Source organism: Lacerta agilis, chromosome Z, assembly GCF_009819535.1.
Source record: "Lacerta agilis isolate rLacAgi1 chromosome Z, rLacAgi1.pri, whole genome shotgun sequence".
NCBI classification, from domain to species: Eukaryota; Metazoa; Chordata; class Lepidosauria; order Squamata; family Lacertidae; genus Lacerta; species Lacerta agilis.
The window spans coordinates 38398946-38421397 of NC_046331.1; the positions used below are offsets into that span (position 1 = coordinate 38398946).

Below are 22452 nucleotides of genomic sequence, written 5' to 3' on the forward strand. Positions count from 1 at the left end.
GGGAGCAGGTGATTCTTTACAAACTTGTTTCCCATGCTTACGTGTCTTTTCCCCTTATCTCTTTCCCATTCTTTAAGGATGGAATCTTGAGTTCTCATCCACAGGGGTGAGAACAAAACAGAAAGATGCATTTTCTTAATATTATTCTGGATTTATTTTTCCAAACAGTTGCTCAGTTAAATATGGGCAATATGTTAAACCATGCAGCCTGATTCCTCCCCCCACCACTTTCAAAATACTCCATTTTTAAGTTCCTACAGGAAACTCTCATTTACCCAAATCCAATTGTTTTCTTCTTGGCTGCCTGAAGTGAAACCTTCAGTTGATGTGTTCCAGGAAGCAACAGAAGTCCTGACCTGGGAATTAAACAGGACCTCACAGCTGTTGTTTAGCAAGGCAGCATCATACCTATGCATATCTATTGCAGCTTTATGCATGCAAGCTGGGAAGTGACATTTCTGAATGCTTCTCATTGTGAAAGACTCATTAATGTGAAGCTTAGCAGGGAGGAAAAAATAAAAAAAGCTTCACTCCGATGCATTAGTTTTCTACTTGCAGGTTTTCTTTTTTTCAAAGAAGAGAAAGAAAAGTGGGAGAACTTGCAGAAATGATATCACCCTGTTGCCATTTTAAGTGAGGAAGTCTATTCTACTGCCGCAGTCTGTTTCATGCACCTAGCCTTGGAGAGGATGTTTCTAACATAGGGACTCTAGTCCCTTTACTCTGGTGGAAAAAAAACACAAGTATTTTGGCTTTGTGTTGGGTGGGATTGATGTAGTCTCTCCTTCACCGCATAAAAAGTTTATTAAGACAGAACTTTAAATCAATTTCTAGGGCTCTGGATGGGCAAGTTGGGATCAACACATTCCATGAAAAGCATTTTTCTTTTCTTTTAAACCTACTCTAGGGATTGAATTCCTTGGCACTAGTTTTGATCAAAGTCTACTATCCATTTCTTAGTGTGCTTAGATGGTGGGACGCCACTGGGTCTGGGTTTCATGTTTGTGCCATGCTGTTGTTGTTTCTTCCAGTGGTACTTGCTGCAATCCAAATATCTGAATGATGACAATGCTTTCTTGCTGAGTCGCCTCTGCAGTTCCCAGAGCATGCATGCATTCTCTCTTTCTCTACCACACACAGGTGCTCTAGGCATTCTTTGCAGCTGAATATAGAACATTTGTAGCCGAGGGGCAGTAGAACAGAGCAATGAAGCTTTAGATCTATGGTGGCTAAGATGCAAAATAATGAGGTCATTTGGCACATAACACTAGGGATGATGGGATGCATAGAGGGTTAGCTGCCATTTACTGTTCAGAGCAGGTTACTGAGCAAAGACCTGTGAAAGTGAAGACTTCTCACACTATTGCAAACTCCAGCAAAGTTTTCGGGGGGGGGGGGTCTACCTGTTGCGCAGGTTCTACCTGCCTGGTGGGCAGAGAGCCTTTTTAGTAAGATCTGATTGCACAAGGACTTCACTAAAGGGTGGGGGTAGTATCAGGTGACTTCACTGTAGGTCACCTGATCAGAGATAAATTTTCACTCAACAACTGCAGTGATTGTTCATTGCTGTAGCGTGTAGCCATGCTGTTGCCTCACAAGTTGTGACTTTTATAATACAGTTAGCCAAAGATGCAGCTGTAATTTCTTAGGGAGAAAAACAACAAAAAAGTTGTATTTATTTGCCTTCTTCTAAAGTTCCTCATCTTAATGGTTGTCTAACAAACAACTTATGGAGAGAAATATTGAAATAAGCTTAAAAAAATATGTGTGCAATTGTCTTTAAGAATAAATTTCTAAATGAGGTGAATATGGTATGTTTTCCGGAGGAACTGGATTGTTTTATCCTTTTTGCTACCAAGGAAATAAAAGATGTTTATGTGCTGGCGTTTTGTATTTTGATAACCATTCACTGTATCTTTAATGAGAAGGAGATGAATAAACCATCACTTCATGGAAGTAGGGCAGGTGGAAAACCTGGCTCACAATATGCCTCTGACTGTCCATGGTTAAAATGTTGATGGTAGGATTTTCAATAGTGCTTTCTTGGGGAGGGGGCAGAGGGGAGATGTTCGGATTAGATCCTCTTCACATTGTAAAGGAGTAGGTGCTAGGACTGTGAGAGAACTGGGTGACTGGGTGGTGGTTAGGGGGCAGCTGCTGTTGGAGAAAAGGGAGATGGTCCACCCCCTTCCCTCCCGCAAGCTTTTTTATTTTATTTTATTTTTTTAAAAAAAAACCTAGTGCCCTGCAGATGTTCCTGGACCACAACTCCCATAATCCCCAACTACTGGCCATGTTAGCTGGGGCTGATGGGATTTGGAGTCCAGAAACAGCCCTCAAAAATGCTGCTCTGCACTTGTAGCACAACACCTCCAATTCCCATTCCATAGATCTGGTCCTGGAAAAGGGATACGGTCAAAGGTACTGGAAGCCACAGAGAGGTCAAGAAGCAGAGGCAAGGTTGTGCGTCCCCCTTTAGCACTCCCTGTAAAGGTAATCAGGGCAACCATCACTGAGCTAAGCACAAGTAACAAACTCTGAAAACTGACGAGAATGTAAGCAGAATGGGGTAGAAATAATCTGTCTATAGCAATACACTGGAAATCCTGAATTGGCCTTTTTTTGTTGACTTCTGTTTAGCGGTCAGCCTGCTTGCTCTGTTCTCATGAATGGGGGAAACTCTGCATTTCACCAAGTACAAAGGAGTGGACACCTAGTAAGAGTTCATAAAAGTACAGTTTTATTTTTCTTTCAAAATACTCTGTACAAATCTGTTAAAGCACATGGGAGACATGTTGGTTCTTGGCCAATGGACCTTCACAAAAGCGTGAGCATTCCAGGCTAGAATTCTTAAATGCCCCCATAAGACACTTCCTCACCCCCTCCCTGCCCATTTTACAAAATACTTTTATGAATAGGAACATTTATAAATGTATCTATCTTTGACATCATATAAAATAAACTAAATATTCAATTCTAAGGCTTTTGCTGCTTTTTAAAAATCTTTTCATTTCTGTCCTTTCTTTTCGTGTGGTTTTTTTTTAAACATAGTTAATATGCCACGATATATACAACATACGGTAGAAGAATCTGTATCTGTCAAACCAAACCTGGCCAGATCAACTAGCCGTTAGCTTATATATATATCTATGTACAAAATGCATTTAAAAGTGCAAGGCTTCAGAAATGTGCCTGTGTTTCCTGAAGCCTGGAATTGCGTTAACAAATCCTCTTTATACATCAAAATGAGGCTATAGCCGTCTCACATTTGTATTTCGAGGTGCCATGGGAAACTCTTGAGCCAGAGTTGTAAATAAACACCAGCAAAGAGTCCATGGGCCCATTATATCTAATATGGAAGTGTTAACCAGTAGAACTGTCCCCTTGGGTTCGCCCGGCTAATTAACTCTATCCAATTCCAAACTCTTCTGTCCCATAACACAGAGGTAAACCATTGGATAGCATCAATTTTTTTTAAAAAAAAAATGGGGATGGGGAGAAAGAAAACAAGCTTGAAGGTGGCTGGCAGCTAAATCCAAAGTCCCCAATGCAGAGCTGACCGAGGGAATTGCCTAAGTAAGGCACTGCAGAAACACTGAAGGGAAGGTGCCAGATCTTGCCCCCCCCTCTCTCTCTTGTCAGGGGATGGGGAGAGCTGGTTCAAACTTCACAATAAAATGGGATGTGCATTTTGGCATACCTTTTCTTCCTCCCCTGAACAGTGCGTGGGATGAATCGACACCAGGCAGTGACCTTCCCCACCTCGTGCAACATAACGTTTTATGAAGGAAGCAGTTCCTTACTAATAAAGTGCATGGTTTTACCTTTCCCCCAGTGTAAAACAGTTATCTCTTCCCCAGTGCACGCGGTTGCCATACTAAGGGCGTGGTTTCTAAAGCACAGCCCACCACAAACCATAGTCTCATGTAGGTCTGTATAGCTATGGGGAAATGGAGATAACTCAGGCTCAAAAAGAGGGGGGGGGGACACCCAAATGCCCTGCAAGACTGTAAGATGATCCATGAATTAACCCTCCTTAGACATGCCAAGCCATGTTGGTTCTAACAAAATAGAAAATTCTTTTCAGTAGCACCTTAGAGACCAACTGTGTTTGTTCTTGGTATGAGCTTTCGTGTGCATGCACACTTCTTCAGATACACATGTTGGTTCTGTTTGGTGTTTTTTCCCCCCAAAACTAATTTTGTTAACCAACATGCCCCGTCTTCTCCACAAAATCCGGATGTAAAGTTTTGAGTGCAGACAGCTAAAACAAGACAGTCAAGCTCTCCCACTTGCTAGGTTTGCATGAGGAGCTCCCTCAAATTCCGAAGTGCCTTGCGAGAGAGACAAAGAGCCAGCTGTAGGTGCCAGAGCACTCTTCTCCACAGCCTCTGCTGAGTCTGTCTCGTTAAAAAAAAAGCAATGGAAGTGGGGAAGGATGTCACGTTGACAACTTGCTGCAAAAACGTATTAAGGTTGACCCCCAAGATGTTCTAAAGTGCATGAAGATAGGGGAGGGGAGGGGGAGAAAGGTAACATTGGTGTGTTTCTATGAAAGAGGCTGTGTTGACTAGGGATGGCGGCAGCTAGAGTCAACAACCTCTGCAGGGTTTCCCAAAGGATTGCCATCCCTGTGCTCAAAGTGACAATGGAACTAAAGATGTAAGACTGACAGAGGAGGCTCCTACTCTTTGGAGTGGATTCATCCCACTGCAATGCCGGGGGACTGGGCGACTGCTGTGGCCTTGGCATCGCTATTGATACAAGTACACAGCAGAACTGGGTGTGCAGCTAATGTGCACCCCTCCCCTCTTAAAAGCAATTCTACTGATGTCTCCTGTCTCAGCTGGATAGCTCAGTTGGTTAGAGCATGGTGCTGATAACGCTAAGGCTGCAGGTTTGATCCAGCTTCAAATTCCTAGATGATCCTCAAGGTCGCTTCCACCTTTGTGATTCTGTGATTCAAGAAGACGCCCACTGCCTTGTGCCTGGCACTGGAAACTTTCTCCCCTGTTATAGGATGATTTCAGTAGCATTTTCTGAAGGGGGAGCTAGCACTACCAAAAGCCAGTTACTTACAGGAGCAAAGTGACCCTATTCCAGGTTAGAATGGGAGAGAACCCTCGACTTGAAATGGCTGTGGGGCCCATTTAGAACTAGACACAGCTTTACACAATGGGTGGCTAACCTTTGACTCCCCAGAGATTGTAATAACTGCAACTCCCTTCAGGCATGGCTGGGGCTAATGAGAGCTGGAGTCAGACATCAGCTGGAGGGCCACTGTGTTCCAAACCCTGGCCTAATAATGCCTTAGTTCCATTGCATCTGTAGTTGTAACAAATGAGCATCAGTGCTGAGCTCGTTGGCAGAGACCGGCACAACATTACAGTGCCCACATGTGAAACCCTTTTCAGACTGCTGATGTTGTTTAATAACGCCTTCCTACGCCTTTTTTCCAAGAAACGGCAGACTAGCTGACGTTGTTGGTGCTTAGTGTGTTTTCATTTAGGTTTCTTGCATGCGATTAATACATATATTATTTCAAAAAATAAAAGCCACAAATCCGAACGTTTGAAACAGGCTCTCTGTAGCTGGTTGCAAGCCTCAACATTTTGCTGGGGTGGAGGAGCAGCTATCAGAGAAATAATGACATGCCTAGAGTTGCTCCAGCCTTTCCCCCTGCAGTTACCAAGGGGATAAAGAAAACCATATTCTACATTCTTTGAAATGCTGTTTCTTTGTTTTCTAAACTGGCATTTTAGCCTAGGTGTCTACTGTGCCCTGGGCCTGCCAAGGACTAAACAGAGGAGCTGGTTCCAGATTTATTGTGTTTTCTGTTCTCACACATACACCTTGGTGGTGAAGAGAGGGCCACTAAAAACTGAGAAGTACCAGCCGGAGGAAGCTCTGGCAACTGCTTTGCCTTTCCTTCCTTAGATTGACTGGGGGAAATGAACTAGAGAGCGATCTAAGCTCTCCTTTATGTACCCACCCATCTTTTCCTAATGCAAAGTAATAAATTGTGCATTGCACTTGAAAGCAAGATGGTTCGAAGATCCTCTTGAATGCTTTACATTCTCCTCTTAAAAGACACAGGACAAACTGAGAAGACCACTTCCCCCCAATAGACTCTCTGCAGGTTTAGACTATGTATTGCAATTAAAACAAACAAAGTACACCTGCGCACTTTCTAAGGGCCTGTGACGTTTTAGTTGCAAGTGTGTGTGCACATCAGTAGTTGAGAATTAACAATATAGTCATACCTTGGGTTACGGCCATTTCAGGTTGCACGCTGCGCTGAACCCGGAAGTACCGGAACAGGTTACTTCCGGGTTTCAGTGCTTGCACACGCGCAGAAGTATTAAATCGTGCTTTGCACAGAAGCGCCGAATCGCAACCTGCACATGCGCAGACATGGCAGGTTACGGACACTGCGGGTTGCGAACGCAACCCGAGCATCCACTGTACTGGCAAGTAAAGGGAAAAAGAAGACCCTTTGTACACAGTGACTGATCTCTAGTGCTGCCTGAGAATCTTCAGAATACAGAGCTACTATGCTTCAAATGATTGTAGCTTTGTTTTTCATTGAAGTTATGGCCGTGATCTTTTACTAAACGAATTTACTCTGATGTTGCAGGTAGAAAAACCCTCTTCCTAACCGCCAGCAACAGGTGGATGTTGTTGTTGTTGTTGTTGTTGTTAACCAGATCCCTAAATGCAACCTCATTTCTTCTTTTCTTTAAAGAAGTTTTAGTGAAAGTTGCCTTCTGCACCCAGCATATAAAAATGCACAAGTCGAGCACACTTACATTTGCAAAAAGCAAAACAAAACAAAAAAATGCCCCTAACAATTAATTATTAATTTTCCTTTGGAAACACACAAAACAGTAGGGGACACTTTGGTATACACACCCACTGAAGAATATATTCTTTTTTTTTTTTAAAGAAAACGTTCATAAATATATAAACACACTTAAAGTGACCATTTAAAAAAATACAATTTATTGCTAACGCTACTGACTTGTAACATCGTAGGTATCCTTGTTTAGGTAGAAACTCCGCTTTGCCAAATTCTACCTACTAAGCAGCAAAACCACAAAGTTTGCTTTTGTATTTGGGGATCAAGATACCTCCCCCACAGAAAGGTTCATTGGATAGACACAGAGAGAAAGAAAGGGAAGGTTCTCTTTCTCGCATCTCCTGAAAAATATATATACGTATATATATATATATTTGGCTAAATGGGCAGTAGAAATAGGTAGGTTTATATATCTGGACTTTGCAACAAAATAGGAGAAACTCTTAGACACATCATAACTCTCATAACTCTTTAACAGTGAAAGGGGCTGGTTCAAAAAGAAGAAATTCAGGCAAGAGTGGTGTGATAAACAGCAGCAGCATTACCCAATTATCCAAAGAAACTATGGGATTCACATATAGGGAAATGGTTGGGTAATGGGACAGAGTGCTGGGGAATATGTCCAGTAATCCACACATGAACTACTACACAAAAATGAAATCTGTATATACACAAATACACCCACAAAAGAAAAAAAGTTCTATGGTCGTGGGTTGATGCTTACAGTTCCATCTGTGTTCACAGTGATTCACAGTGAATTTCAGCAACGATTGTTTTAGAAAAAGGAAAAAAACAAGACTTGGCTGCCTCCTGCACAGGTGTGTGGTTTTCTGCAGCATAACGCATCAGCGTGTAAACTTTACTAATATTTTTTTTAAAAAAAACAAAAGACCTGCAGGCTAGAATTCCATCTACCATATTTATAAATATAACTAATATTCATATATATGGCTTTGCAGCACACCAAGGTGGGCTGCTCTCCTGAAAAATAATTATTTCCCCCTCACTCGGGCAAGTTAAGTTCGTTATTGTTTTAATTATTGCAGGTGAGCAAGGAACCCTATCTGCCAGTGGACCTTTCCTGGCAGACAGAAGCATCCAAAAATAAATCAGCCTTGCCCCCAGGCTCCACTCATCCCCATCTCTAGCCACAGGATGTACAGACGAGATGTTCTAGCTGCACACAGTTTAAGCGGTTAAGAAATGCCAGGCTTGGCTTTTGATCCCACTTTGCTGGGATAGTGTCGCTCCCGGGTGGTTCCTTTGTTTGTTTTCCTTCCAAGTAAGTGCAAGAAACTCCCAACCTGCTCTCCACTCTAGCCAAGGCCTTCCTTGGCTCTGGCATGTTCCTCACCTTCCAGGCATACCAGGGAGGAAGGACCTTCATCTCCTCTGTGCTTTGCCCCTCCATCCACTCACTTCTGCTCAGCACAGCCACTACCCCCAAGATTGCCACCACCAAGGCCTCAAGGTAGCTGCATTTCAGGCAGGTCTTGTAAACTGCAATGCTGGCCTTGCAGGTGCTGGCTCTGCGGCTGCGGGTGGTGGAAATATCCCATGGTGGCATTCTGCTGCGGTACATGAGGTTGCTGGAACAGGCGCTGGTTCTGGCCCGGCTCAGCTGCACCTTGCATCTGTGGGATAACGCAACAGCCTTAGCGCTAGGAACGCCCAGCCCTCCCGCATATGTACCCCTCCTCTCGTAATACTGGAAGACAGGGTCACCCAGTACAGCTGAGCCTTGAGGACTAGCAAAAGGAAGCAGTCTTTCACACAGTGCATAGTTAAAGCTATGGAACTTGCCTCCCACCTTGGCATTCCTATCAGTCATCACGCCTTCCACAATCTCGCTGGAAACTAGTAGCTTGTTACCTGAAGGTAGAGGTGATGCTGTTGAACTGGCTGCGGTTGCCACTGGTGGAGGGTGCTGGGAGGAGGGTGGCTCTGCTGCGCGGCAATGTTGGCGCGTGGAATCATCACAGAGGAGGTGAAGACGGGTGACGGAGTGGCGGCGCATGTGATTGGCTGCATCTGTATTGCAGCAGGCAGCCCTTGCTGCTCCGGAGCAAATCTGCAACACAGGTAGAAGGTAACAGATAAAAAACCACCAGAGGTTGCCTCAAAACGCAGCAGTGGTGGCCGACCGGTGCCCCGTCCAGATGTCACTGAATTAGATCTGGTACTGACGGAGCCGGGAGCCCAGCAACATCTGGGTGCGCAATGGTTAACCACCCCCTGATGCAACCTTTTCCAGCTCTCACTGCTGTGACAATCTGCTTGAAAGATGTGGCAATGCTCTCTGAACCCTCGGAAGCAGGAGTGATGGCAGGACAAGGGTTTAATGTGGCTAGCAAGCAAAGGCTCAGTGCCCTTCCCCTTTTTTGTAGTCACCAAACCACAGAATAAAATCAGCTACAACTATTCTAACAATGCAGAATACATTAGGCAAAGTCAGAAATGGGAGCTCTCCTGAATAATGTATGCTGCTGGCAGAATCCAGCTTTTCATGGCAGAGAGTTTAGGTTGCCTAGGTGCATAATCTTTTGTTTAGCATGGAGGGCACATAGCCTAGGCTGCATTCATATCTTAACTACTATGGAAGTTGAAAATGGAAGTCTAGGGTCCGCTTTGCCCATTTAGAGGTACTAGCCTGCCTTTTTGTGTTGTACTTCTGACAGGAAGGCAGCCCAGCCTATGCATCCTCTACATGCTTCTTCCCATGATATCCGCTCTCTGCTTTGGTTTTGTTCAGGAGTGGAACAGAGCAGAGCAATCTTGGGAGCTGGTGGAAGTAGCTATGAAGATGCTGTGCAGCCACATGTCAGGGAATCCTAGTTTAAAAGATTCCTGTGCCGAGCAGGGGGAAGGACTAGACAGCCTCCAATATGGAGGCTTGTTACTCTGAAATTGTTTGGTTTTGATTGTGGGAAGGCTTATTTTCCCTGCTGTCTGCCAGTATTGATCTGTGAAGACTTGATTGCTCCCATGCGCACCAGATGTTGCAGGCTGCACAGGCTGATCTAACAACGTGTGCAATGAGCAGGTTGGATAGCCTCTTTCCAGCACAGTTTCAGAGCCGTTGCTTGCCTCTTCAGAGACCATGGACCAAACACTGGTGGTTGGTGCCCATTGTGATTGATAGGAAGACAGGAAGACCAACACCAGGTGGCACCAGAGCCAATGAAAGGCAGAGCCAGCTCACTCTAATTTTGCCTGCATCCTCCTCCCTTGTAAGTTCTTCAAGGGCCAGCACTGAGACAAGGAAGGAGGGAGCTGGCAGCCAGTCACTCTACCAGACCAGTTGTAAGTAAGAAGGCAGGCAAATGGGGGCTTGCTCAGGACTGGCTGAAGTTGATGGGGCAGGGCCCCATTTTCCCTCCACTGGGACCAAACCAGCACTGAAGTGCTTGTTGTTGTTTTTTGCATTAAGCCCTTCCTCCCCTGCTGAGGCTGAAGAGGAAAATCCCTCCTAAAAATAAGAATGAAAAATGGTGCTGCATGGTGTCAAAAAGGGATTTCCTCCCAATGCAAATACCAGCTTCCAGGAGGGATTTTCATCTGGGCTTCTGCAGGGGCGGAAACAGTTGCCCCTTCCCCCACAATCACACTTCACTGTTGATATTATTTGCCTTGGGTGAGGGCAGGGAAACAGTGCAGGACGTACCTAACACTTCACAATCTGGCCTGGAAAGTTGGCTATTGGAAGGACCACTCATACAAATGAGCCCAGGAGAAGCAAAGCAATGGAGCCTTCTCCAACCTGTGGCCCTCCAGATGTCAACTCCCATCAACACCACAGTCAAGGGAAGATGGGAGTTGCAGTCAAGCAACATCTGGAGAGCCACAGTAGGGGTAGGCTGCCAGAACGAACTGTGAAGGGAAGTGGAATCAGCTCATCCGCCAGGAGAGAGCAAAAACAATAATAATACCATTAGTAACGGCCCCTACTTGGACTTCTCAGCATACATATACCTGCATCCGTACCTTGGAGTCCGATCTTGGTTGTAATCGGACTGCTGTTGTCTCTCACCAATTTCAGTGGTGATAGGGTGCGCTTGAGAGAACACCATTGGGTTGTTGTACAGCGGCATCGCAATGCTCATCTGCATTGGCAAGCAGGCCTGTTGGACCTGCTTTCCTCTCATGGCCTGTTTTTGCTGCTGCTGCTGCTGTACCTGATACATAAATGCACACACCCCTTTGTCAGAATGAGCACATTGTCTGTTTAGTATGTTCACATCCTTCTCTTCCGCTACACAGAGGGCTCAGAGTAGCTTGCAACTATGCAAATTGGTATACAAATAGGAAAACCGTTCTCTTGAGTGTTGAGCCTAATGCAGCCAAAACACCATCTCTAATGCAGGGGCGTATCTAGTCTCCATTGCACCCTTGGCAAGGAACAGTATTGACGGTCCCGCCCCTCCCAATCCCTTGGATCCTTGGCAAGGAGCTGTATTGACATGTCTCCCACCCCTACCATGGACCAGAAACTCGAAAGGTTTCATGCGCCACCAGTGACTTCCTCCACAGCCCAGAGTAGTAGAGGAAAGACCCAGGGAGGGTATGGATGGATAAGCAGGCTCCCAGCCACTCTGAGCCACAGTGAAGAGGTGTGATTTTTGCGTCCATGCGCGCGCGCACACACACACACACACACACCAGGCCTGTGCCATTGGCAGGGGCCAGCCTGGCTAACTCCCAGCACACGGTATTGACAGATTTGGGGGAATCCCAAAGTTCATAAAAGTACGAAGAGCAAAAGAGCAAAAAAACAACAGCCCAGTGAGGACTGTGCATGCAAGGTGTCCACAGAATGCTGACTGATGGTTGGGGGCATGGAACAGGGAAATGGAATTATTATTATTATTATTATTATTATTATTATTATTATTATTTGTACCCGAGGAGGGCATGGCTACCTGCATGGAACACAGATCAGTTGCACTTTCACACTGCAACATTACCTGGGCAAGTGTGGCTGGAACCCCCTGGAATCTTACAGAGCTCAGAGATTGGGGTGGCATGCAACAATATAATAATCATAGTGGTGCCTTGCTAGACGAAAATAATTCGTTCTGCGAGTATCTTCGTCTAGCGGTTTTCGCGCAACGAAAAAAATTTTTTTTTTCGTCTTGCGAGGCAGCCCCATGGACTTTTTCGTCTTTGCGGGGCAGCCTTCCGCTAGCGAATGCCTTTCGTCTAGCGAGTTTTTCGTCTAGCGAGGCATTCGTCTAGCGGGGCACCACTGTACAAAAACCAACTTGCAGAAGTAAGTCTCAATGGTGCTTACTTCCACATATGTGGATATAGAATAGCAGCCTTAAGGCTGCATCAAGTCTGGATCCAACTACACAATCCTAACCAGGCCTACTCAAAAAATAGATTCAGGTAGGTAGCTGTGTTGGTCTGACGTAGTTGAAATAATAATAAAAATTGTCCAGTAGCACCTTATAGAGTAGATCAACTGAGTTTGTTCTGGTCTAAGAAGTGTGCATGCACATGAAAGCTTATACCAGAACAAACTTAGTTGGTCTACTCTATAAGGTGCTACTGGACAATTATTATTTTTTACTCAAAAAATAATTCCTATCGAACTCAATGGGGCTTACTCCCATGTAAGCAGGGTTTGGATTGCACCCTAAATTGGCTGAATTTGTGCACCATTAATCTCAGCGGGACAAGGTAGTCATGACTTAAGTCTCATTGACTTAATTGTGAACTAAGTTCAACTATCAGTCTCTAAACCCTGTAATCAGCTAGAATCAAAAGCACCATCAAACGCAGCAATCAATATAATATCCAAAACAGCCTAATTACACAGGCTGCTAGAATAAAAACACTTTAAACTTTTTATCTAAGAGACAGGAACAAGGATCATCACAATGGGGGGGGGGGATTCCAGAGCTGCAGTATCGCCCCCAAGAAGACCCTGCAAGTCTTGTGAAGGTCCTGCAAAGTCAGGGTAGTAGGTCAATAGGGGAGCAGGGACTCAGCTACATTAGTCAAAAAATCAGTGTTTTGAATGTGTTATAAACATGAAACACCAGATGGTGCTGGAGAGCAAAATAAATAAATAAAATTCTAAGCGGTTTTCCATAGCGGTTTTTTCTTTTGTTATAACTATTTAATTTCTGACTTATTCATAGCGTCGGTGTCCTCCCCCCCCCACCCCGGTGTGTAGATCTACCCCAGGTTATAACAGCTTTAAAATGGTGGTGCATTTAGCACTACGTTGAACAAAAACCACCACCTGGGATGATGTGACACAAGGGTCCCTGAGGAACTGCTGAGGCGATGCCAGGTGTGTGCTGCAGAACTGCTTTGATCCCATAAGGCCTTGCTGCTGGGATTTCTTTGACGTGGCTGGTCTGCTCGCAACTGTTGCTGCTTGTTGCTGGGAAGGCCTCATCGGGTTCTGGTGTTGCACACCGCTGAAGACCATGGGCATAGGTTGTTGCATCAGCATCTATCCGAAAAGCGGAGTGTGGGGGGGGAGACATTGGGGGTTGTCACTAGCAATGCACACATGGGAACTCCTACAAAGATGGATGCTTGAAATTTGGCATGCACAAAATAAAGAGGGCCCGCAGAAGTCGATAAAGTAACCTCTGTAAATTCTGGCCAACCAGACATTATTTTTATTTTGCACTTGTGATGATTCATGCTCCTGATGCTATTGCAGCAGTCACATTCAATTCTGCTTTCAATACTGTTGTTTTGGGGCTGTCACACTGTTTCATTTCCGAGCAGTGCACATCCTGTAACTTCCAGCTATGCAACAAATGTTTTGGTTTAGTTTTGTCCAACTCTTGCCCCTCTGGCAGAATAAACCTACCACTACTGCACTATTTTTGTGTCCATGTTGCAACCTTAGGGGCTGTTAAGTTTGTGGCAAACACAGTGCTGTGATAAGAATCCTATTTGCCAAGTGCAGCAACAGCCAGAACAGCCATTAGATGTCACCCAAGCATCAAACATATTCTCACGTCAACCCATCAGTGATTAAAACTGAGAGCTGGCACACCAGGAAGGGGGGGAAAGGTTATATTTTAACACAAATATGCATTTTTAAACTTCTTTTAAAAACTCGTCCAGAACTGTTGCTTTTAAGGAAATTCCCTTTTCTCTACTTCTCAAGCAATAACCACTTTCACCCGACGCTCATGTGGAGTTGGGCATCTTTATAAGCAGGATATAAGTATCAGCAGAGGCTGGTGGAAAAAGGTCTCCGGTAGTTTCAGTTTCAGGGACGCGGGTGGCGCGGTGGTCTAAACCACAGAGACTAGGGCTTGCCAATCAGAAGGCCGGTGGTTCGAATCCCCACAACGGAGTGAGCTCCTGTTGTTGGGTCCCAGCTCCTGTCAGCCTAGCAGTTTGAAAGCATGTCAAAGTGCAAGTAGATAAATAGGTACCACTCCGGCGGAAAGGTAAATGGCGTTTCCGTGCGCTGCTCTGGTTCGCCAGAAGCTGCTTAGTCATGATAGCCACATGACCCGGAAGCTGTCTGCAGACAAACACTGGCTCCCTCAGCCAATAAAGCGAGATGAGCACTGCAACCCCAGAGTCGTCCGCGACTGGACCTAATGGCCAGGGGTATCTTTACCTTTACCTAGTTTCAGTCTAACAGACAGGGAGTCTTGGTCATGCTGAAATGAAAGGGCTAAAGCAAACTGTAGTTCCTACACGACATATGTTGAATATGGAAGGCTTATGCCACAGTCTTTAAGGTGTTACAGGACTCTCTTTTTATAACCCCTAATTTCCAAATGGCTGCAGGTCGTTGTTTTCCCTACACTAAACACACTCTGAATAAAAACTGTAAGGCTTTCTGGGAAGAAATCACTTGAGCAATTAAAGGTTATTTTGCACATAATTAGCAACACCGCAGGGTCAGGTGAATGAATCACTGTGTAGCCTTATGCACCTAACGTGTGCGCAGTGATTCTTGCTGAAGCAAAAAGGGATCCGACACACCTGATGGCAGAGCGTTGCCAGTATATTTATTTTCTTGTTTAAAATACTTGTATACAGTGCTGCTTTTCCATTAAAACTGTTTTAAACTATTTTATGATATTATGGCCTGGTTTTATTGTTTTTATATTGTAAACTTTTTATATCGCTGCGATATATTGTTGTGACGCAGCAGTACATAAATATTTTAATAAAGAAATAAAAGGCAGCTTTCTATATTCTAACACAGAAAAGGCCCTCTCCCTTGGCAATTTATAAAAGAGGGGTGCAACTCTATGTGATTTAAACATGTTTATTCAGTACACTCAGGTTTGTAATGAGGGCCATTCAGCAGTTGCACCTGTAGCGAGTAATAATCACCTGCAGTCAGGGAAGCTTTATAAAAGTTGATATCCCCACCACTTTTTATTTTTTTATATACAATAAATGACTGACATGAACACATGTGGACATATGGACTTGCAAAATATCTGTGGACCACATTTTGCCCCCCACCCCATGCCTGAGTTTCCCTATATAACCCTATATACCTGCAAATTGGAGTCCTGCACCAGCTGCAGCTGCTCTTTGATCACATGCAGTTCATCTTGTTGTGTCTTGATGTCGGCCTGCAATATGCGCGTTCTCTCCTCAAGCTGTTCCTTCAAATGATGCATCATCCCTATCTGAGTTGGGAAGTGATACACTGGCTGGAAGCATAGATGAGAAAGGAACATGACCCAATCTGCACCTTTTACATGCATTTATTATTTCCACCTTCAGAGAAGCTGGGCTATACAGACCGATGACCTGATGCAGTGTAAGGGAGCTTCCTATGTTCCTAAGAATCTGCAATGCAACAGGTAACTACAGCATCGCTGGCCCATGCAGTCTCAGCCTAAATAACGCCCAGCGAAGAAGAAACCACCAGTCTGTTCCGTCATCATCAAACAGCTCTTACACCTAACGACATTCAGCCGAAATCTGCTTCTCCTGCAATTTTCAACCCACTGGGTTCTGATCCTGCTTTCTGCAGTAATGAAGTCTGCTCCATCGTTTGTGTGTTCACGGCTCTTCAGATATTAAGACGACCACTATCCTGTCTCCCTTTAACCTCCTCTTCTCCATGTTAAAAACATAACTTACTGTTCCAGTCATTCCTCAAAGGACCTATAAGACACTGCAGATCTGCCACCTGCTGAGCTTTAGCAACTTTGCAGTGTCAGGTGATCCCAGACCACTCATTGGGCTCATTGTGATTTTTTAAAAACTTTGCTTTAAGGATTTGTTTTCCAGTTCTGTTGAACAGCAAACCAGTAGCCAACATTTTACTGGGCTATAAATAATATCAAAGACAAAAAAACACAAAATGGTCTCCAAACTAATCGTAGCAACATTCTAAATCAAATGCAAAAACATGTCAATATCAGAATCTTCTGTCTGTGGCAAGCAGGATTAAGCAATCTCTATCACACCATGATCACCGTAGCCCTCCAGTCGCCCATGGGGGCTCACCTGGTGTTGCTGGGTTTTGGTTTTTTTTAAGTACACTTTTATTGCATTTTTTTTTGTTTTAAGCAATGCAAACATAACAACAGCATGGAGCTAAGATATAAGGTGAGCAAATTATAGATCAGAAGGAAAATGGGACTGCTGTGAGGTGATGAATGGAGATACATGCAAATTGATTGGTGTTTAAGGAATATGTGTCAACCTATGCAGCTGTATGTCGGGGGGGGGATGCTTGGGAACTGCTTCAGATAGTAAGCTGTACATTTATATGTAGAAAGGACAATATGGTCTCTTGCAGATCATCTATTTATTGTGCATTCACCTTCATTTACTTGCACAAGTCTCATGCAGAGGTTGAGCATGCATTCGGATTTGCTTGTGGGGAAGTTAAATGACAACAAGCATTCATCCCGAATCCTTTGTATGGTGCAACATGCCTTCCTGTCAATTATTCATCCAAGCTATGCTTTGCAGGGCATTTCATTTTTATATATATAAAAAAGTGGATGTGTTACACTAGGCAAGCAGACCCTCTCTAATCCACTTCAGTTGTGCAAACCTGAAGTTTTGGTATGCACTTGAATCCCTCTTACAAAACACTGACACTCTGGAGGGAACTTAAGGCCTCCTACATGACACTATGTGTGGGGCAGGTGAAGACCTAGTTCATCTAAAAGGGGGACTGGAAGCACCTACAAATTGCTCCTAAAGACCCAACTTATTTTTCCACACATTGGTTGGAGAAAATGTGAACTGCAAAGGATAGCTGTGTTTCAGTTAGCACACTGTTCTGCAAAGTGTGAATTAGGTGGGCTTGCATTAAATTGCGAACCAAATTGTGGAGTTTCTCCCCCCCATCCCAACATACCATGACCGCTTGCTGGGCTGGGACAGTCGTCTGTGCCATATGGTGCTGTGTGAGATGTTCAGTGGGCGTCTGAGGAGTTATAATACCCTGCAGGAGGGGTGGGGGGGAGGAAAGAATAGGGGATCATAATGCACCCAGTGCAAGGATGGATATGATTATCTTGCCGCAACATTTGCCACAGTATTTCCTTGTTAATCAAAGCTCTGGTTCTTACTAAGGCAATAAAATGTGCATGACCGGACAGTTCCCCATGCAAAAGAAGAGTCAGCATGTCAGGAAGAAGAGTTTCAATCCTAGGCTTCTATACACAGGGAAATTGTTTTATGGAGCAGCATTCAGTTATGGAAGCAGAAACCTGCAGTCGACAATTGTTCAGTCCACAGCTTCACCATGTTAGTTGAGAACTAGGCAAAAGATTCCCTTCTTACTTGGCATCTGATAAGCAAAAGACCTTAGAATAGATGCCCAGCATCTGCCCTGCCCCATCTCCTTCCTAACCTGTTAAAAGTGTTGACTAAACTTCTGCACCAGGCCAGTACTCATTACAGAATTTGTGGTGGCTGCAGCTTAGTGGTAAAACATCTATCCCAAGCTTGATCTCCAGCATCTTGCGGTACAGCTTGAAGAAACCCCCAGAGAACCACTGCCAGTCAGAGATAGATTGACCAACAGGTGCTATTTTTTATATTTTATTTTAATCTGTATTTATTTCTTTACTTACTTACTTACTTACTTACTCACTCAGCACAAGGCAATCCCCTATGTTCCCTTTATATAGCCCTTAAAACCCCCAAAACCTACCTGTGTGAGAGACTTCTGCAGGTCAGCTAACCACTAGGCCAGGTCAAATACTTGACAGTTATTATTATATTTATTACCAGCCTCTCTTTCTCCTTGTGTGCTTTTCAACAGCAGCTTATTCTACAGGCAGTAATGCCTGCTTTAACTTTGTCAGAAACGCTGATTTCTGAATATCAAGCTGCTTGTTAAAGGCACATATTCGGACTAGAATCATAGAATAACAGAACTGAAGAGTTGGATGGGACAGCGAGGATCATCTAGTCCAACCCCCTGCAATGCAGGAATTTTGCCCAGAGTGGGGCTCGAACCTACGACCCTAAGAGTCTCATGTACTACTGATTGAGCAATCCCAACTCCTGGGATCTAGGTCATTTCCCCTTCATTCTCTGGATAACCTGTAAGTAACCTGTCCACTAACTACCTGAATGCCAGGATAGGTAGCCGGCTGCTCAGATACTCTGTACCAATTCAGATTAGAAGTTTTGAAAACTTTGATGCTTTCCTCCTGCTGTTCTAAAGATCTGCACTCTTGTTCTTTGGGCGAATCCCCTCCCTGGCTTCCTTTCTCGGGAGCGATGCTGCTGCTGCTGCTGCTTCCTTACCTGTGTGCTGCTACTTGAGGCAAGTCTTAGAGGTGCTTTGTCCGACTGGCCCATCGGTAACGACTGCCTAGTAGGGGTGCTGGCATCCGTGTGCCGTACAGATGACGTGGCTGGAAAAGAGAAGCATCTTTCAAGGACGTGCGTGGAAGGCAACATCGGAAAACCCCTTCCCGAGGAACTAAGAAATTAGCCTCTCCTTCCAGAGTAGGTGGGAAGCATGGGGGAGCGCTGTTGCCAGTGTCTCTCCTCCCAACCTAGCAGAGGGAGAGCGGACATGCAAATGAGTCCAAGGTGCAAAGCTTCCATGCTGCCAAGGGGATACTCTGAAGTGGTTGGGAGAAACAACTGGATTAATCCAAGGCTCCTGACCCGTCTGCTCCAGACCCAATTGCCCACCTCTGTCCTGTTATAGAGGATAATAATAATAATAATAATAATAATAATAATAATAATAATTTATTATTTATACCCCGCCCATCTGGCCGGGTCTCCCCAGCCACTCTGGGCGGCCTCCAACAAATACCAAAATACAATACAGAGTCACAAATTAAAAACTTCCCTAAACAGGGCTGCCTTTAGGTGTTTTCTGAATGTCAGGTAGTTGTTTATTCCCTTGACTTCTGACGGGAGGGCGTTCCACAGGGCGGGCGCCACTACCGAGAAGGCCCTCTGCCTGGTTCCCTGTAGTTTTGCTTCTCGCAGTGAGGGAACCGCCAGAAGGCCCTCGGCGCTGGATCTCAGTGTCCGGGCTGAATGATGGGGGTGGAGACGCTCCTTCAGGTATACAGGACCGAGGCCGTTTAGGGCTTTAAAGGTCAACACCAACACTTGAAGATGAAGAGTGGCAAAGGAAAACGGAATCGGGGAATCAGGATGCTGCTCTTGGACACTGGCCAGCTGCATTAGAACCACAACCACCCCTTGGTATCACAGCTGTCCCATGTGAAACCTACATGCAGAGTCCGAGAGCGCCGTGTGGGAGGATCTCCGAGAGCTATGAGATGACACCGACACCCTTTCCCGGCTGGCTTCTTGGTTGGTTAAACATTGCCGGATATCAATGTAGCTACCGTGACTCTGGAAAAAGGCAAGCCCAGGCGGGGGAAAAAAGCATTGTATCGTTAGCAGCGGAGATCAGCACATACTTAACAAACAACAGCAGCAAAAGCAGCAAAACACCGCTCTTGATTGCCCTCTTTGGAACAAAGTATTTTTCAATTCCTCTTTCCACCTTCTCCCAAGTGTGTCTCCGGGCTACAACTCCCATCATTCCCGACCTCTGCCATGCTGGGTGGTGGAGATGGGAGTTGGGAATCTAACAACATCTGGAGGGCCACAGGTTCCTCACTCCTCTCTTAGGTTTATCTAAGCGCTATTTTTCTAGGAAATACAAGAGGTGCCGGTACTATGAAGGCCTCTCTTATAATGGCAACGGTGAGCACCTGAGAGGTGCCGGAACTGAGCTGCAGTGAGTTCCGGCTGGGGGGGAGGGGGAGCGCCCTGCGTTCATCTACTGATGTTTTACTTGACACATAGGCAACTCTGGGAAATATAATCCCAATGGTAAAGCGACAAAGCTCTCTGTGAATCCATGGCAATGCAGTATATCTGCAAGATTAGAAACCTGCTACATGCAGGTGACCTGGTTCATATCACTGCTATGGGAAATAGGTGGAAAGGCCGTCCGTTTCCATGGTACAACACTGTGGCTTTTCTGTCCTTCTGCTCCCCTATCGTTTTTACCCATCACTGCCGTATGACGACAGAGTCGTGCATAAAAATAGAAACGCTCTTTTATAATTAGCTCCCTTCTGCCCACTTTCTCTCAACATGTCACAGGCTTTCAACAGTATATGCAGAATTAATGAATAAATGGCCAAATTAGGGAGGCTGACTAGAAAGTAGGGTTGCTGAGGACTCATATTACGGAGAGTGGAATGAGTATGGGGAGTGAAAAAGGAATCCGTTAGTTTACAGGCAATATCCTTCGTGAGCTTCGTTAGCCCCTTAATTGGTAGCTCCCATCAGACGCAGCAGCAAAATGGCCACGCTGTATTTAGGTGAATTCTAGTTGGCCCCCCCATTTAAGTTAATGTATAGGATTCGAACATCATGGTGCCCGTACAATCATGTCCAACAACCTCCCACGTAGCAAGCACAATACTGATTCCACTACCTTGGGGAAATGCAATTACCTCCCAAATGCAAAACATTAAATCTGCTCTCCACAACAAAAGTACAACTTTGAGGGGTGCTGTAGACAACACTGGGGCGGTGGTGTCCGTGTTTAACCACTGAACAAAACAGAATAAAAGATTAATGATCCGGATCACACAGAGACCAGCGATGGTGCCAGTCGGCAGTGTGGATTCTGTGGCTCAGCTGTATGTTAGTGTGACGCAGTGCAGGAATTGCCATGACTGCGAAGGTTCCCACCCCCCCCCACCCCCCACTCCCAAAACGTGTGCCTCTGTGATGATATGGCAAAGGGGCAGCCACAGAGCCAATTCAGACAGGCAGGCACATCACCTGACAACTTGGTAGTTGATGGATCCATTTCGCTGGGTTTTATTTCTGGCGCTGCTTTGGCATCTCATTATGAAAACTCTGGCGAGGTTTATTTTTAAAATGTTAACTGAGTTGACCCTATTAACTGGGCAGGCTATGACGATGCCCGATTGATTTCTTTTCTTTTCTTTTCCTTTTTTTTAAAAAGGCAATGGAAACTGTTGTCATGACCACAGCCCTGCCCACCCTCTGGATAGCATTATGCTTATCCTTTAAAAACACAGCAGCAATCCCAGAGAGAAAACAGATCAATAAATCATTCCTTTGCTTCCAATCTTTGTCTGGCTAGAACAGGTGATTCAGCATAAAAGTCCCACAGATGCAGCTTTTGTAGATGCTGCCAAATGGCCTCCAGTCTTCTCATTTCACCTATGGGTAGCATGGGACTGTACACATTATATGCTATCCGTAGCTCAGAGGCAGAAAACAGGTCCTGCTTGTGGGTTTCCTCCAGGCATCTGTCTGGACACTGTGAGAACAGGATGCTAGGCTGGGTGGGGCATGGACCTGACCCAGAGAGGCTTTTCCTGTGCTCTTAAAACATTCCCGGCACAAAGGTCCCCGTCCCACCTTCGACGAACCTTTCTTTTCAACAGCAGGAGTAGGAAAAGCAGCAACATTCACGTGGGTGAGGGAGGGGAGAAAGTTTCCTCCTCCTCCTTCTTTTTAAAATAGTATTAAATAATATAATATAATAATGTAAAAGCTGGTCCAAGCTGGGGGCAGTGCAGGTTCTGACACATTTTTTTTATTTTGCAAATGGGGCCAGAAATGTTCCTGGAACTGATGTTATGTGTTAATGTGGATTATTCTAATCAGCTTCTGTTGCCAGAGGTAATTTCGTGTATAGGTGAAAAGAAATATCCCTATACAGTATCTGGGGGCTGGCGGGGGCGGGCAGGTTTGCTGGTGGCAGGGTGGTGGTTGTCCAATTTGGTTTCGCGATTCTTCTTGGGGGTGGGGGGTGGAATCTGGCTTCCTCCATTGACCAGCTTTTACCTGTAACCACTGCCATGTGTAACACACACACACACACACACACACATGAATGCCCACCCCTGCTCACTCAACTTTGGAATCCAGAGTTTTCTCCCCACCTTAGTCCCTCACCCAAATGCCCCCCCCAAAAAAGGTTCCAAATGTAACTTTTTAGGTCAATCCCTGGCATCATGCATCAAAATATTTGGGGGGAGGGGGAGGAGGAAGCTTAGAAAAAGACTAATTGCATCCTACGGTAACAAGACCTGGAAGAGCTGCTGCCAAGATGGGGAGCCCGACACCCTCCAGATGTT

The 22452-nt window shown here is 45.1% G+C and overlaps 1 protein-coding gene across 1 annotated transcript in view; it reads right to left on the reverse strand.

Annotated features, from left to right (window-relative positions):
• Positions 1-7227: 7227 nt before the first annotated feature.
• The window catches only part of PASD1 (PAS domain containing repressor 1), a 91335-nt gene continuing 76110 nt past the window's right edge, over positions 7228-22452 (reverse strand). The window contains exons 13-20 of the mRNA XM_033138275.1: positions 19546-19669; positions 18593-18702; positions 17190-17276; positions 15361-15519; positions 13110-13325; positions 10844-11034; positions 8732-8930; positions 7228-8493 (exon numbers count right to left, since the gene is read on the reverse strand). Coding sequence (XP_032994166.1) covers positions 8326-8493; positions 8732-8930; positions 10844-11034; positions 13110-13325; positions 15361-15519; positions 17190-17276; positions 18593-18702; positions 19546-19669 — 1254 coding nt within the window. The 3' untranslated portion in view covers positions 7228-8325. The remainder of the gene's footprint in view (positions 8494-8731; positions 8931-10843; positions 11035-13109; positions 13326-15360; positions 15520-17189; positions 17277-18592; positions 18703-19545; positions 19670-22452) is intronic.